Source organism: Perognathus longimembris, chromosome 12 (genome assembly GCF_023159225.1).
Source record: "Perognathus longimembris pacificus isolate PPM17 chromosome 12, ASM2315922v1, whole genome shotgun sequence".
Taxonomy (NCBI): domain Eukaryota; kingdom Metazoa; phylum Chordata; class Mammalia; order Rodentia; family Heteromyidae; genus Perognathus; species Perognathus longimembris.
In genome coordinates this window covers 48,322,971-48,341,428 of record NC_063172.1, presented here as the reverse complement: position 1 = coordinate 48,341,428, position 18,458 = coordinate 48,322,971, and the positions used below count along the sequence as shown (strand labels likewise).

The window sequence follows — 18,458 nt, the reverse complement described above, 5'->3', positions numbered from 1 at the left end:
GTTATTACTGCAACAAATTAATATAAAATATATATATGTGTGTGTGTGTGTGTGTGTGTGTGTGTGTGTGTGAATTAAATGAGTTTGTAATTCCAAGGAAATTTTCTTTGCCTCAGAATGTAATTTAACAGGTGGCATAGCAAATTAGCATCTTTCTTTTTTATCATATATCTAACATTTGAATAATAATATGTAAGTTATTTTCTTGCTTAAATTTGGTTTTATTACCAAAATCTAATCTCAAGTAATTCTCAGTCATTCCTTGATAAGAGGAATGTAGAGAAAGAAATTGAGTTGATCTAGGTATAGTAGTTCACACATGTAATCCTAGCTACTAAGGGGGATCACATAGGGAAGATTGCAGTTTCAGAGCAAAACAAAGAGTTAATGGATCATCACCTGAACTAATAGAAAGCGGGGTGCTGTGGCACATGCCTGTCATATCAGTCACCTGGAAAGTGTAAATAGGAGGATCATGGTCCAAAATAAATACAATCAACAGCTTTTCTCAAATCAGTGAGGAAGAAAATGATATTGCGTATCATTACATCAGCACTTTGGTAAGGAAACAGAAGGACTATCAGAATGAGTGAAAACAAATAGTTGTTTGTTTGTTTTTTTTGTATTGCTGGGGTTTCAGGTTGAACTTAAGGCCTCAGGTTTACTAAAGTATATCCATATTCTGGTTATTGTTTTCTATGTTGAGGATTTTAATACGGGACAAACCCATATGTCAATTCTTGCTCTTATTTCTTAACTTATTACAGTTATATTCAGAAAGTTATTGTGAATGACCCATGTAAAAATCAATTCAAAGTGGATCTAAGACTTTAATAGACATTGAATAGGTTCAAACTACTAGAGAAAAACAAAGATTGTGAAAAACTAGTAAGGTGGCTATCATGAAGAAAATAAAAACAAATGTTGGTGAGCATATGTGTGTGTGACTTACTAGCTATGGTGAGAATGGAAATTCATCCATCCACTGTGGAGCCCAGTGTGCTAATTCCTCAAAACTAACTACATAATTTTGTTACACTGTTCCTGGCCCCATGCTTACAGCAATCAAGATCAGCACACCATGGAGATACCTGTACATACATTATAGACGCAACCTATAAGCTTCTTGACAGAGGAGCACATAACAAAAATGTAATATGGAAATGTATGGAATGTTCTTTGGGCATAAAGAACAATGAAGTCATGTTGCAGAAAGATGGCTGGAGCTAGAGATCATGTTAAGTGAGTTCAACAGACCCAGATATACAGTTTTCTCTCATATGTGGAATCTGGACTTTAAAAAAGACTTGAATATAGAAAGAGGACTAAGGAAAAGGAAGTAGTTTAGTGGGAGAGGATCATCATTTTAGGAGTCATGCACACAATTCTAGTGTCTTATACACATGTATGAAAGTATCATAATGAAACCTGTCATTTTATACATTCAATATGTATGAATCCAAAAGAAACGTAGAAGTCTTTTTCATCATAACATCTCCATGTTCCGAGATATTATTTCCCAAGTAGAGCAAAACCAAGGTTTTATTCCCTATAATTTTGTACTTCTAGATTTTGTCAATTTTTGTTTAAAAATATGTTGAATTTATTTTTATATATGCTGTGGCATAGCAGTATATCCTTTTTTGTCTTTACACTAAGCCTAAATTAACATCTTTATAATGTGTAAGTGAATTATAAATTAAAGTCTCCTGAACTGTTCATCGGTTGTAATATGCTACCATACCTTTTTGGTTATAATGCCTTTAATAGGTTTACATAGCATATCAGATCATCCTTCATTCTTTTCTTATTTTCTTGGCTGTTTCATTTCATGTCTGTATGTGTGTGGCCATGGCCGTGTGTGACCGTGTGTGTGTGTGTGTGTGTGTGTGTGTGTGTGTGTGTGTGTGTTTATGCTGGTACTCTGGGTGCTCATGCTGGAATGTGGAGTCTTGGCTCTGTCATTGAGCTTTTTTTTTTTCTTCAAGGCTAGGGCTCTACCACTTGAGCCATAGCTCCACATCTGGCCTTTTGGTTTATTGGAGAGAAGTGTGTCATGGATTTTCCTCCTAAGGCTGGCTTTGAACTACAATCCTCCTGAGAAGCTAGTACTACAGAGGTGAGCCACTGACACTTAGCATTTTTTGGTGCTTTTAAATGTTTTTATTTATGTCCTGCAAGATAAAGATTTATCTTATTTGGTTTTCTTTCCCTGCCATAAACTCTAGAACATAAGTATAGTATTGGTTGGTGTTTGTGAGACTGCATTTCTTACAGTATCCTAAGGTTGAGGGAAATGGCTTTAATGCCTCACCATTTAGAACATGTTTAGTCTTGAGGTCTTTTTTGTTTAGTTTTGCTTTGATAGTACTGAGGGTTGAACCCATGCCCTCATGATTGCTAGACACTCCCGCCCCAGCTCCAGCAGTGTAACTGAAGACAGCATTCAGGCATAAGTAGGAGTTTTACAAATGGCTTTGGTCTTTCCAGTCTAGCTTCATGTCTGAGGTGGAAGGACCAGGATTAGCTATCTCCCGTCTTTTCATAGAGAAGGCACCCATTTTGAGGTGGTGAAGTTTATTTTATTGCTATTTCAGGAATTTTCTCTCTTCAGGTATACAGGAAAAGTGCTTCACACACACACACACACACACATACACACACAAATGTGCTTAATAGAAATGTCATTCTCTGTTTAATTATTTGAAAGGGTCTTTTATCCACACATTCAGTAAGAATTTGTGCATTGTTTGCCATGTAACAGTGCTCCTGACCCTTGAGTAATGATCATGAATAGAAAGTAGAAGGTCTTTGCCTTCATAGAATTCATGTGTGAAAGCATCCATTCTCAGCAGTCTGTGAGAGTCACCTAAATGCTTTTGACAGCACAAATAGCCAGGCTTCTGTCTCCAGACATTGTGAGTTAATTAATATCTGATGCCAGGAGGAGTTTGTGGGACTTAAAAGTTACAGACAATCCTAACATACTGTATAGTAGAATTTGAGCATCACAGACCTACTTTGTAAGTTAGGCACTAAGCAAATACAGATCACTTACTTGAGTGACAATAGCTTTTGTTACGTCCCCACGCCTTCTTTCCTATGATATGTAGTTCATTTTACATTCCTATGTCTTCTACAAAAGGTACTAAAATAATAATTACAGTTGTTTTGAGAAACAGGTTTTTGTGATCAAGTAAATTAATCAAAAGAGAGGTGAAATATTTAACAGTGCAACCATTTTTTCTTTGAATTAAAAAAATATTGTAAAGGTGATGTGTAGAGGGGTTCTAGTTACGTGAGTCATATAATGAGTACATTTTCTTTTGAACAGTGTCACCCCTCCTCCTTATTCTTTCCCAGTTTTTCCCTCCAAACATCCCTCCCCCAAGTTGTATAGTTTGTTTCCAACATGGTGTCCAGTGGGTTTCACTGCTGAATTGGTTCACCTTTTGGCCTACCATTTCGGTGCTTCACCTTCCCCCTCCCCAAATCAGATAAACTTATGTACAGGACAGAGGTACAACAACCAACCAAACGTTTTAAAAATCATAAACCTACTGTTCTTTAATTGGTGTTTCTTACTTGCTAGGCTGGTGCTCTACCACTTGAGCCATGTCTTCTCGATATTAAATTACAGTATTTAGTTTTTACACTACTGGGGATTGAATTTAGGACCTTGTGTTTGTTGTGCAAACTCTTTTGTGTATATGTATGTGTTCTGGTCCTGGGGCCTTAAAGCAGGGGCTGCGTGCTATCCTTGGACTTTTGTGCTCCACTTTGGCTCTTTGCTAGTTAATTGGAGATAAGAGTCTCATGGACTTTTCTGCTTGGACTAACTTTGAACCATGATTCTCTGAGCTCAGTTTCTTGTATAGGTAGGATTACAGGCATTCGCTACCAGCACCTGGTGCCATTTTTTTTCTTCTAGTCCGTCGTGGGGCTTGAACTCAGGGACTCAGTGCTGTTCCACAGCCCTTTTCCTCAAGACTAGCAACTCTACCATTTTGAGCCACAGCTGCACTTCCGGTTTTCTGGGGTTCATTAGAATTAAGAGTCTGATGGACTTTTCTGCTGGGGCTGGCTTTGATCCATGATACCAGATCTCAGCCTCCTGATTAGCTATGATTAAGTCACCAGCACTTAGCTTGACAATCCTTCCCTTCCCTCCTTCCTTCCTTCCTTCCTTCCTTCCTTCCTTCCTTCCTTCCTTCCTTCCTATCCTTCCTTCTCTTTCTTTCTCTTTCTTTCTTCCTTCCTTCCTTCCTTCCTTTCCTTCCTTTCTTCCTTCCTTTCTTTCTTTCTTTCTTTCTTTCTTTCTTTCTTTCTTTCTTTCTTTCTTTCTTTCTTTCTTTCTTTCTTTCTTTCTTTCTTTCTTTCTTTCTTTCTTTCTTTCTTTCTTTCTTTCTTCCTTCCTTCCTTTCTTCCTTTCTCTTTCCTCACTAACCCCAGTCCTTTTGCTTTCCAGTTTGTTTTCCATGAAAGGTCTCATATTTTTGCCTGCCCTGGTTTTAGACCTCAGTTCTCCTACCTGTTTACAGCTGAGATTATAGGCACAGATCACAGCCTGTAGCCTTGTTTCATCTAAATTCAATATCCTTAGGTACCTCAAAAAGCTTTAAGGGGAAATGCTGAGTGGTTCTTCACTTCATGACTGAACATACTGTCTATTACTGCAGTCTTAAGTGGAGAAGAAGTTCAATTCTTTCTTTATTTATTCCTATATTTGCCTTCCAGATGTAAAATTTTATGGTTAGTGTAGTACATTTGTCTAAAACATTGAAATCCAAATGTGCACTCAGCATAGTAAAACTGCAGCTATTTTTCTTAAACATTGTACATCTTTAGAATATATTTGAAACAGGTACTGGCCCAAACAGAAAACTTCCTTCTTTTCATTTTGTATAATGCAGCAAGTTTAGTATCAGAGTGCTGCCATAATCTTAAATATTCTGACTGATTTTGCTGAGTTAGCAAGGCAACCATGATATTACTCATTGTAAAAAAAAAAAATAGTACGTGTCAAATGCTAACTTGTTCTTATATCCACACTTTCTAAATTTTCCTTGCTAGCACAATCTATACTCCAGTTAATAATTTAGTGGCAATCAGCTTCTTATCTTCTGTGTCTATTTTGAATCACAAGGCAGCTGACCTTGAAGTTAAGTTTAATATATGCAGATTTCTTATATCACCTCTAAGCTTTTACTTACAGTGGCTTCAGTAGTGAAGTCTCAACTGTGTTCTCATTTTTTCTACATTACCTATTTCTGTTGGTCACTATTTCTTATACATGGATTTTATGTGTACAATTAGTTTCCAATAATAATTTGATGGCTCAGTAGCAAATAAGATAGCTATAAAATCTGGAGGCTAAGGCAGAATGGAAAAATAGCGATACATTGTCTCACACAAAGAAACTCACAAAATGACTAAGTAGATAGCTGAGTTAAGTCATAACTAGTATAAAGAATATCATCTTTCTAAGTTAACTCAGTTGTTTCACAAGATACTTGTATATCTCTAATTTGTGTGAATTTCACTATAAAGTAACATTTTCTAATAGTAATATGAATTGTTGGCACTGAGCAGAAAAAAAGATTGTGGATTCGATGTGAAACTAAAATTAGGATTTAAAATTGGCTCTTGGGGGCTGGGAATATGGCATAGTTAGTCAAGTGCTTGCCTAGCATGCATGAAGCCCTGGGCTTGATTACTCAGCACCACATAAACAGAAAAAGCTAGAAGTGGCGCTGTGGCTAAAGTGGTGGTAGAGTGTTAGCCTTGAGCAAAAAGAAACCAGGGACAGTGCTCAGCCCCTGAGTTCAAGCCCAAAGATTGGAAAAAATTATAAATAAATAAATAAATAAATAAAATAAACAGTATAGTGCCCACCTGCTAGGATTTTCATGAAGATTTGCTAGTAATGTATGTGAAGCATTTATGAATGCCTAATGCATAGTAGTGTTGAATATGTTAGCAAATAATCAGAATCAGAAAGCTTGGTTATCTGAGCTCTCATTTCTCATCTTTAAAAATCATTCTGAGAGGCTGGTAATGTGACTTAGTGGTACAATGCTTGCCTAGCATGCATGAAGCCCTGGGTTCAATTCCTCTGTACTACATAAACAGAAAAAGCCACAAGTGTTGGTGTGGCAGAAGTGGTAGAGTGCTAGCCTTGAGCAAAAGAAGCTCAGGGATAGTGCCTAGGCCCTGAGTACAAGCCCCAGGACTAGCAAAAAAAAAAAAAAGGCTCCTGGGTCTAAAGTTAATGAATTATTTTAAAAAAGAAAAACAAAAGTAGGTAAAAGTGAATTGTAGAATAAATAATTATAATTTAAAAATGGAGTTAAATATCTGTGTAAGTGAAGTTATGACAGACCAAGTTCAATTTAAGAAAATTAACAGCAATGCCAATGGAGGAATATGTATCACAAATAATAAATCCCATTTTATTTTTACTTAAAAAAAACAACAACTGGCACTGAGGTGTGAGTTTAGGGCCTCATGGTTTTTGTTTTTTGTTGTTTTTTTTTTGTTGTTCATCAGAGGCTCTACCACTTGAGCCATTCCTCTAGCGTTAGAAAACAGTTTGAGGAAGGAGTATAGGGAACATGTTCTAGTGCAGTAATCTCTTTGAAAATAGAATTTCAATATTATAGGCAATCTCAAACTGTGTTGTACATCAGTGATAGTTTTGAAGATTAGTGTTCCAATTTTAATTCATAATTTTAAAAAATTTTTAGCATAAGTTAACTGTACAGAACAGTTTTTTTTTTTTTTTTTTTTGGCCAGTCCTGGGCCTTGGACTCAGGGCCTGAGCACTGTCCCTGGCTTCTTCCCGCTCAAGGCTAGCACTCTGCCACTTGAGCCACAGCGCCGCTTCTGGCCGTTTTCTGTATATGTGGTGCTGGGGAATTGAACCTAGGGCCTCGTGTATCCGAGGCAGGCACTCTTGCCACTAGGCTATATCCCCAGCCCCTGCAGAACAGTTTTATTGTGACATTTCACACATGCGGATACCTCACTGTTTTCACACTTTCTTAACCTACTCTTCTTTAAAACCATTTCATCACTTTCATTGTCCTACTTTTATACTCTTTTTAAACTTACTAGATTTCATCTCAAAAATTAGACTCAAATGCCATAATTTTATAGCAAAGGAGGAATGATGATTAAGCAAGGAGACTGGCAGCAAGGACATACATTTTTCAATTTGAGATTTTTTTTTTTTAATTTGAGAGGTAAAAATTTGCTTTGCTCTGATTTTCTAGGCCATTTTCCAAGTCAAGTGGCTACAGATTTACAATGAAAACTATACTGGGTGAACTTAACCCTGTTACATAAAATTCTTCATTTGGCTTTGGTGATTCTATTTATACTTACATTATACTGACACAAAGTGAAAAGTGGAACAATGAAATCTACCATTGTATTTTTGGTGAATAAATTGAAGGGAACAGAATTTACTAACTCTGCCTTCCAAGAAAATGTTTTTGTATTGGTATTGACAGCCCAACTTTTTTTTCATGAATATTCTCTTATAAAAATAACCTTGACTTTTTTTATTAGCCTGTTTTCTGTTTTCAATCATGCTCTGAAGGAATGATTAAATCAAATGTAAAGTAGGGAACAATTTAACAGGCCTAATAGTCTTACAGATAAGATAGAAATACTTCTGCTATTACTTTGAAGTTAATAGAGAACTTAGTTGTCTTTAACCACGCTATTTTCATCTGTTGTTTTGTTTTTCAAAGAAATTGAGTACATTTCATATGTCATTTTATAGAACCACTGCCCTTGAGAAAAACATTTTTCAAGATTACTAGTTACACTACATGAAGTTGACAATGTTATGTCATTTGCTTTGGAGTATTTGACCTAGCTGGGGTTAAGATGGTACATCGTGGCCTACAAAACATGAGATCACAGGAAACACTGATACCTTGCTCAGCTTTCAGAACAGATATTGAAAACTTACCTCTGGTAAGACGAGATTTTTTTGGTAGGTCATAGTTTATCAGTTATCAATATATGTTTTGATATAGATTAAGTTTATGTATTTTTACTTTGGAAAATGTATGATACTCATTGCAAATACTATTTTATGTGTTAAAGTGTTTGTATGTTTTTTTCCCCAATTACATTTTTAGAAGTAGACTTAAAAAGTAGGTATATATTTATAGGGAATACAGGACTAAGTAATGTCAGTCTGGGCTTTTTTTAAAATGGGAAAAGGTTTCTTTTTTATTTCAGCCTAAAATTATGTAGTTTCTCTTTTTAATTATTTAAGCTTCTAATCTAATGTAGCCTAATGATTTACTCAAAAAAATGACTGTGAAGCAATAATGAAGGGCTAGTTGACTGATCACTGTTATCCATTTTTCTGAAAACAACTGAATTATAATGTGAAAACATAAATTTTGTTTTATGCATTTAAGGTTTATACAACTTAATTTTATAATCTTATTTTGCTCAATTGGGTTAGGATATGTTTTCTGAATTATGAAAATTCAACCATCACTATTGGATGGAAACCAAAAGGTATAATATTCATTTCGATTATGATGTTTAACTTAAAATTCAAAATTAATCATAATGAAAGTTGTATTTGAATTTTCTTTCCCTCCCTCCCTCCCTCCCTCCCTCCCTCCCTCCCTCCCTCCCTCCCTTCCTTCCTTCCTTCCTTCCTTCCTTCCTTCCTTCCTTCCTTCCTCCTTTCCTTCCTCCCTCCCTCCCTCCCTCCATTCCTTTTCGTCTTCCTCCTCTTCCTTCTTCTTTCTTTTTTATGTGCCAATCCAAAGGTTTGTCTTGGGACCTATACACTATCTGTGCTCAAGACTAGCATTGTACCACTTGAGTCACAGCTCTACTTCTATATTTACTGATTAATTGGAGATAAGAGTCTCATCGACTTTTCTACCTAGGCTGGCTTCAAACTGCAATCCGTTGACCCTAGCCTCCTGAGTAGCTACGGTTGCAAGTGTGAGCCACTGGGGCTGGGCTCTCTCCTTGTTTGTAAACAACACTGAATAATTCTGAATAGTGCATAATTAATTTTAAGAGCAGAGGATATGAATTGTTCACAAGAGGTTTGTAAGTTATTTTTACAACTTATTTCATGTTAAGATAAATGCAAGAGAAATTATATTTCCATTCAGTTAATTTCTAGAATTCACTGAAGTTCTTAATGTATTTTGAGGAACATAATTATTATTCCCAGGTAAGTACATATAACCAACTTCACGTGTGCTATCAAGTGCTACTTATATATGAACCTATCTTGCTTTTGCCATTTTTTTTGGCCTGAGGCTTGAATTCAGGGCCGAGTGCTGCCTTTGAGCCTCTCTGTGCTCAAGGCTAGCACTCTACCTACCACTTGAGCCACAGTCCACTTCCGCCATTGTTGTTATTTTACAATATAGCTAATATTCTCTGATAGAAAATGAGTATATGAAAAATTTTTTACTTTTCTCACCCTTCATAAAAACCAAGGGAAATATTTTGAAATTAAATTAGAGCAAGTTTACTAAAACATACATATATTGGTAGCACTGGAACTCAGGGTCCTGTGTTCACTAGGCAGGTGCTGTACCACTTGAGTCACATTGCTAGACTTTCCTTGCTTTTTTTGAGTGGGGGAGGTCTCATGTTTCTGCCAAGGGCCAGCCTCAGACTATGAGGTCTTCCTTCTTATGGCTTTTCCACAGCTGGGATGACAGGGATGTGTCACCATGCCTGGCTTATTGGTTTAGATAGGTTCTCATTCACCTTTTGCTGTAGCTGTCTTCAAACCATGATCTTCCTCATCTCCACTTCCCTCACTGCTGAGATTACAGGTAAGGAGCCTGAGCTATTTTTGAGAAGACTGATTGACATACAAAAAATAGTAGAGATCAGAGGCAGTACATGAGATGTTTTTAAAAAATAAAGAAAAATAGTAGTAAGAATAGCAAGAAAAATAGTAAGGAATGTAGGAAGGAATAGTATTCAAGAAAAACACCTTGATTCTACAATAAAACAATGTAATTAATTGATACTGAAGTCAAATAAGCAATCAGATGTATATACCATGTTCATAAGCCAGGAAATAGCTTCTACAGTCCGTTGTAACCTCTGTGGAAGAAAGCTAGAATTCCTTCTTTGCTAGATAGGCTGAGGCTGACTGGATTCTGTGGGCATTTCAGCATTTTAGTATCGTTAGGAAGACTGTGCACTTTTATTGAGGGGATGTGCCTGCCGTTTTGGGTCATCTAGCTTTTGGAAAGCTCAAAGTCTTACTTCTCTGTGAAATGAAGAGAAAAAAATAACAATAATATGGATGGGAACAAGTTTCAGTGAAAATTAGCTCCGATTAAGTGCCAGAGACTCCTTGAAGAACTTAAAGGTTCATATGATGATTGTGTCTGTGTGTCCTTCATTCTTGGAGCAGAATATTCTAATCTAATGGTCATGTCTTCCAGGGGTACAGAATGAGGTAGAATCATTAATTGTATTGCAAGCCAGGTGCCCCTGGTTCACAACTGTAATCTTAGTTGCTCCGGAGACCAAGACTGGAAAATGAGGTTTGAAGGAAACCCAAGCAAACAAAAATGGCCTAGAGACTGTTTCTAACTAACCAGCAAAATGTCTGACTGAAGGTGTGGCTCAAGCGGTAGAGCAAAGCTACAAGCAAAGAAGCCAAGCAAAGATTCAAGGCCCTGAGTTAAGGCCTCAGTATTCCCCCCATGCGTACACAAAACATTTGATTAAGAAAGATTAATTTACTATCATCTTCAACAAACATAGGAAGTAAAATTCCAAATTTACAATGTAAGTAGAGCTGTAATTCTTTCTTTGAAAATAAAATCAATAAATGTAATTTCAGACATAAAATATACTCATTGACTATAATCTAAATATTCCCCAAAGTCAATTGTCTTCAACATGATTACATATCAGACACAGACTGCATTATGTAGCTGAAGGTTGATGGTAAGAATATACAGGTCCACCCATTAGGAATAATTTTGCTTCAGGCTAATGTCTAGAATATAAGTCTAAAAGAAATGAATCTTATTTATATGGAAATCACTACTTGAATACCTACAACATAAAAGCAGCTCATCTGGATTTGCCTATGAGAAGTTCACAATCATGGAGGGGATATAGACTCATAAATTAACAGTTATAGAGAATATTTTACAGGTTTATTGGCCTTCTTCCAGGATGCTACTGTACAATAGCATAAATTCTTGTCATTACCAATTGTGAATTTGTTTTACACCAAAGCAAACAGAGTTAATTTTATGGTACATGTAAGAAAATCTGAGAATGCTAAGTGATCTATGGTGGTAAATGGTAACTTACAGTCTGACTTTCCAAACTGTCACAGGGAAGTAAGTTTCATTTGTCAAGACGCATGGTATGTGTTAGGACGCCTCTTCTCAGGGCTAACCCTCCTTTTGGAATCACAACTGAAAAATCTGAAATTTTTCTTTTCTCTGCTTAATCCTTCTTTGAATGGCATCATTTATTGTCTACTGGAAATCAATGTAGGAAATCATGTTAGTCCACTAAGCACTTGAGATAAGGCAGTTCCACGAAGCATTCCAACATTATCGCAAGGAATTGCTCTCCTATGCCATAAAAGAAGAAATGAACATAATATGGCCTGCTGAAGGAGGTTACAGTTTTACAGCCCCTCCCACTGCTCACTTAAGTCACTCAGTTACAGTTAGCTCTGAATTATCACTTGCGGATTGAAAGCAAAAGCGTCAACCACATTCTGAGCTTGTGTCTCTCAGTCGATGATGAGGGTATCAGAACCAGTATTGGACATGGACATGGGCAATTATAGTGAAGTGTTGGACCCAACTTACACAACTCTGGAGTTTGAAACGATGCAGATTCTGTATAATTCCAATGGTGAGTTCTCATCTGCTTGTTAGATATATTTTAAAATACCATCAAAGTAATACAGAGCTTCCCAGGGAGATTGTTTGGCATGTTATTGCTAGGGAATTCAAGGCTTGTTTTCTAAGGCCACAGATCTGAGCTTTTGCATTTCATACAATTTTTAAGTTAATAGCACTATTTCATGTTAGAAGCAGAAGAGTTTCTTTTTATGTGATAAAGTAACCTCAGAATTCTGTTATGGACCAGTTAGAACTGTTCCAGCATTATTTTACTAGGTGAAAATCATAGTAATAAGTGATATTGGCAGATTGACTCTGAAAGTGTACTTTCTATGCTTTATTTAAAATCACTCATGGAGCCAAGTTTCCATAAAATACTAGGCATTTCACTGAGTGCCTCCTTCTCATTATTCCAATTTTCCACTGCTGCTGGTGAAACACTGCACTGGAAATTACTATGAACTTTCTGCATTGAACACAAATATAGATAGAAATAGAGGTTCCTAGTATAACTTCACTGGACAGGCTAATGTTTAGCCACACAAAACTGTTGGCATTTACTCACTGTAACATTTTAACTTTAAATGAGACATGAATTGTTTACAGTTTGTATTTTTATGTAATATGGTTTATTGTTGACTTAGAATTCGATGTTTTCCAAGGCTTATCCAGGATAGGTTGTGATTGTTAGTTCTTGAAGTTATGTATACTTTGGAGAAGTGTACGTGTGTTCAGGATTGCAAAAGCATCTTAAAAGAAGAACATCTTACTATTCTATATTATGAAATGTGTATGAGTGACCTTCTAATTAAACTCTAAACAATAGTTTATTAGTGGAGAGATATTTTAAAAGTGTCAAAATATATGTTATAAAATTTAACATGAATAGAATTAAAGTGAACCTAACTTGAAATGCTAAGGAGTTACTATTTGGGCTACTTATAATTATAAGAGTATTTATCAGAAGAAATAAAATTTTTGAAAATGATTCTAGATCCCTAAATATTCACTGCATTACCAGTGTGTGACAAAACAACTAACTTGTATGGCTAGTTACAAAGTGTTCTAATTTATTTCCTTTTAAGTAACATTGTCACTTTTATGTGTCATGTTAAACTTGTAGCAAGCATTGAATTTGAGTGTAATGATTCCATACAACCCCCAGAACAAAATGAATTTCAAATATTTCCAGTATCCATATTAATATTTGTTTGTTAATGTTACAAAAGATCAATTCTTGGCATTTAAATTATGTAATGTCATATGATTGACCTTAAAATATTCTGATTGAAGTTTTTATCTAGCCTTATGAAATGATATATGTCTATCAGAAACATTATGAGGTAGCGTTCTATCTATCTATCTATCTATCTATCTATCTATCTATCTATCTATCTATATTTGTCTGTATGTCTGTCTGGAAAGTAATTGGAACATGGCAGCCTTAAATTTTATTATTTTTTAATTAGAATTCTAAGTTTTCATTATGTCTATATTACTTATAAAGTTGATTTTAAATTAAGAATATGATATACTAACTTAAATATATTGAGTATTTTTAGTACATATGTACTTTGAGTTTTTTCAAAAATCTTTAATTTTACTCTGAATGACTTTCTTCTGGAATATATTTTAATTAAATACTTCATTCTGGCAAAGACCTAGGAAACTGGAATGAATAAGACATATTCTCTGACATCATGAAGTTTTATATTTTATGCAGATAACAAACATACACAATGTAATTTTAGGCAAAGACATTGTTATTTAAAAGAAGAAGAACGGTAACAATAAGCAGAGCTCTAGGTTCTAGTTGAAAGGCAGATGGGGTAATTCTTCAAGATGTGTTCTCAGAGGAAGTTTAATATCAAATATGACATTTGAACAGATACTTCATGGCTAGCTCAGAGAACAGACTGAAGAAGAGTTTTCCTTCCAGGAAGTATAAATGTTTCAAGAGGGAAATGAAAGGAAATGAAAAGGACAGCAATGCTGGGAAGCAGTGAGCAGCATGAAAAGTGGTACCAGATCCTGGGGTCAGTGGCGGGGCTGGTGGGGTGCGGGGGGACTTCATGATACAGGGGTTCTGTTTCTGATGACCAGTCATGCCTGGTGTGATTCAGAAGGGCAACATGAGCTTTTTAAACTAAGACCACTTGGTTGGCTCTGGAGTAATAAATGAATTGTAAGGGAGCAAGGGTGAGAGTAGATAGGAAGACACTGCAATAATCCCTGGGGAGGGTGGTAGGGTGGTGGTGGATTGTGTAAGGATGACTGTGCTAAAAGGCTCAAGAGGTAGTCTAATCATGTGTTGTAGATATGGTTTTAAAAATTGTTTGCATATGAAAGATGATAGGGAGAATTCAAGGATCACTCTCAAGTATTGGCTCTGGATGAAACCACTGGCTAATACAAGGAAGACTGAGTGGAAATGCAAGTTCTGTAGGGAAAGAAATGAATGTTCTGTTTTAGGTATACTAGTTTATGATTATATTAATGATACATTAATTTATAATAGACCTCAAAGTAAAGTTTTTAAAATAATTATCCTCTGAAACTCAGGGCCTAGGTGCTATCCCTAAGCTTCTTTTGCTCAAGGTTAGTACTCTACCACTTCGACCCCAGTGCCACTTCCAGCTTTTTCTGAATGGTTTATTGGAGATAAGAGTTTCACAGACTTTCCTGTCCAGGACTGGCTTTGAACTAAGACCTTCAGATCTCAACCTCTGGAGTAGCTAGGATTATAGGCATGAGCCACCAGTACTCAGCAATACATACACTTTTGTGTGTGTGTGTGTGTGTGTGTGTGTGTGTGTGTGTGTGTGTGTGTGTGTGTTAAGACACTGCAATTTCCCTTGTAGGGGAAGTGACTTGGGGAATGACTCCTATGGTATCCTAAATTTTAATAGAATGATCATAAAGGAGCTGGGAATTAAAATAATGGTTAAAAGGAAAGGGCTGATGTGGTGACTCAAAAAAGCCAAGGCATGATATTACCCAGAAAGAAATGTACTCATCCTCTAAGGTGTGTTGACTGTAACCCCTCTGTACATCATAATAAGAGTAAAACAAATTAAAAAAAGAAACCAAGGGATGGAAGTACTCTTTGTGGCCTATGAAAAAATCACTAGCACAATGTTAAAGAATAGTCAGCAGTCACTAAGTGTCTTCTTTATTTTATCTCTGACAGATAGTTCTGCCCCAGAGACAACAAGTATGAACACTACAGACAATGGCGTCAACTGTCTATGTGCGATCTGTGGGGACAGAGCAACGGGAAAACACTACGGGGCATCGAGCTGCGATGGGTGCAAGGGCTTCTTCAGACGTAGCATACGCAAGAGTCACGTTTACTCCTGCAGGTACCTGGAATACTCCTTTTAGGAAAGCTATCTGTAGAGCTGTTTGAAAATGTCATGCATGTACAGCACATGATCATTGCTCCAAAAAGTTATCCATAGACTGGACATTGTTTGCAAGCTCTCTCTTGGGAGGAAACAACCTCAGAAAGGTAAAGGAGATGGCTCTGAAGCTAAATGTAGCAACTCATTCTCATTAGCTTAATAGTAACCACGGACAAGGCCACCATAGCCTGGGCTAAAACAAAAGTTCCACCTGGCTCTCCATAGTGTGATCGGGCCTCAATGGGGTGGAGGAAGGGTATCAAGTACCTCAAACTGATTCTATTAAGGAGCTGAATTATAAACGCTTCTTGAATACCATAGCACTTCCTGGTGGCTTCACAAACTTGCCCTGGGGTTTTGGAAGAGGAGGTGAAACAATTATTATTAATCATTCCTTTCAAATAGAAAAATAATACAGCTGCTGCTTTTTCTTCCTTTCCTCCTCCTTCTTTTCCTTCTTTCTTCTCTTTGTCCTCCTCTGTATCCTCCTTCTCTTCTCCCTTCTTCTTCTCCTAGATTTCGCCCCCTTCCTCCTCCTCTTCTTTTTCCTTCCCCTCCTCCTCTTCTTCTTCTTCCTTCTCCTTCTTCTTTCTCCTCTTTCTTCTTCCTCCTCCTTCTTCCTCTTCCTCCTTCCTCCTCTTCCTCCTCTTCTTGTCCTCCTCCTCTTCTTCCTCCTCCTCCTCTTCTTCTCTCTTCCTCTTCCTCCTCTTCATCTTCCTTTTTCTCCTCCTCCTTTTCTTCTATTTTCTCTTCCTCCTCCTTTTCCTCTTCCTTCTCTTCACTACTGTGAGCACTAGAAATGCCATCCTTCATGTGATAGGACTGGCATCTACAGTGTGAGCCAGCCTAACTGATTTATCTGGAAAGCCTCCAGCTGAAGGGAAAGCTCCAAAGATACCAATGAAAGTAAACAGAAAGCGTGCTTACTTCTCAAGAGCAGTATAGCAATTTTAAATCTAAAACTTTCTAAACGTTCTGTTTAAAGCATAATAGACACAGATGAAAATGTTCAGGGAGAGCTCCCCAGAAGAAAAGAGCCAGAGATTTTTACAGCAATGTTTCCATGTAAACCATGGACAGGAACTTTTCTGAAACCTTTTATTTTTCCACTGGTGCACTTCTTTTAAATGCTTTCTTGTCAGGCTTAAACATTTTGGAGTGTCCTGCTTACAAGAACATATTGTAAAGCAAAAGTCTATTTAAGCAGTAGTATATGACATTTAAAAAGAAATAAGAGAGGAAAATAAAGCTGTTGTATATTTGTAATTCTGTGAATAAAATCTCTGAGCAACAGCAGTGAGGATGTTTGGACATGTTAAAGAAACACCTTCACACAAGTGGTTCTTTTGTGTGAAATATTTTAGCACTATAAAAAGCATATAAAGAATTCATGCACCTACTACCCAGTTTAGAACAATATAGTTGAATCCCCCATGAGACTCCTCCCTTGACAATATGTCTTTCTCCCTCATCTCCAAGACATGATATTGATCTTTTCCTTCTGTTTCTTTATTGGTTTATCACATATCCATACACCACTAAAACATCTTAAAGACTATATTTAAATGGTTTGAGTATATTGATTTAGTTCTTAGTATTACTACATTGTGTATTTCCCAAAATACAATTATGAAAGAAAATATTTTACAGCTTATTGGTTACTTTGAATGAAATTTTGCTTTTAGTTCTAGAACCTAAATTGTGTTCCTCATGCTAATTTTTGTTGCCATGAGATTTAATTATTTTTGTTTCAACCTTATTTAACACTGTATATCACACATTTTGAGTAGTCTTAAATTTTTTTTAAATCATCAACATCATAGCTTAGTTTAAGTTTAGCTGTCATTCCACGATTGGTAGAACAGTTGTTGAATGTGGAATATGAATAGATTGGATATGATTAAAACAGAAGAAAATTTTATTCATTCTATTCATCAATGGCAGTCTTGTTAGTATTATTATTTCTGCTAGAGATTTTACCTGCTGTCTTCAGCATGGTAGGCAAGGACTGTACAACTGAGCTATACCCCCAGTTCTGTTACATTTTCTTAGAAACAGATTGGACAGTGGGAAGAAACTGTCTTACAACATGGTGCTATTTGATTTCTCAAGGTGTAATAAAAGTTAATACATAACTCTCCTAATATATACCCAGTGTTCTTTAGTAGATTTTCAAGGAGAGTTTGATGTTGATTAATGGAAATGTTAATCACCACCTTAAAAAGCTGATAAACTTTTTAAGAGTTTTTTTTAAGAGTTGAATATGTAGGTAGATTCTCCTTGTATATACCTAAAAGTCTCATGGTTAAGAAATGGATCATTTTCATTTTGCAAAACCATTTTCTCCATAATTGTCTTGAAAATGTTGTGCTTTTAAAATTAAAACATTAAAATAAAGAAAAAAGAACATATAAACCACATTCTTTTGAAGCAATAGGTTTTGTTAAAAAGTGAAATACGCATACATGAGTAGTTACGGTTCAAACAATGAAATTCAACAACTTAGAACAACTTGAGAATACAAAGACTTTTGAGATTTCTACCTTTCCTGTACATATAAAAGGTGGCATAAATCACTCCCAGAGTTGCCTTTAGAAGGTTAAGAAGTATCCTTGCAACGGGTACAGCTTCTTCAACCTCCCATCATATGGGCTGATGTCAACAAGCCTTTATATGTTTTGTTGGTATTAAATGCTATGACTTTCCACTTGCAAAAGTGTTAGTATATATTTAAGCTCAGGTTTTACCAGACTCTATAAATTCTATTTTCACTCTTACTGTTCCTTCATACTGAGAGAACATTTTAAATGACTATTTCATTACTTCTCACATGATGGTTCTTGTAATGGCTAATTATAAGTTTGTATGTTTACTCTGGTAGACTGTAATTTCCTTCAATGGAGGAAACAGGAAGTACAGTAGGACCTTATATACTGGAGGTCTTAATAATGTGTGGATTCAAGTTTTGTAATTAGTTTACTTAATTACGATTGGATACATTCTTCTTGTTATGACTCTTTTTCATCTCATCCCCTCTGCTGAGCTTTCTTAGCTTGTATTCACAATGAACATTGCTGTTTTCCTCACTCTGAAAGCCTACCTTACTTCTAGCTCAACTTAGCTCAACTTCTAGCTCTTTCAAGTGGTCATCCACATA

At 36.1% G+C, this 18,458-nt stretch overlaps 1 protein-coding gene across 3 annotated transcripts in view; it reads left to right on the top strand.

Annotated features, from left to right (window-relative positions):
* The window catches only part of Hnf4g (hepatocyte nuclear factor 4 gamma), a 118,425-nt gene that overhangs the window by 76,484 nt on the left and 23,483 nt on the right, over positions 1-18,458 (top strand). For 2 of the 3 annotated variants that reach the window (XM_048358347.1, XM_048358346.1), the window contains exons 2-3: positions 11,741-11,907; positions 15,088-15,259. In XM_048358347.1, coding sequence (XP_048214304.1) covers positions 11,790-11,907; positions 15,088-15,259 — 290 coding nt within the window. In that variant the 5' untranslated portion in view covers positions 11,741-11,789. The remainder of the gene's footprint in view (positions 1-11,740; positions 11,908-15,087; positions 15,260-18,458) is intronic. The other variant, XM_048358348.1, reaches the window with a different exon arrangement.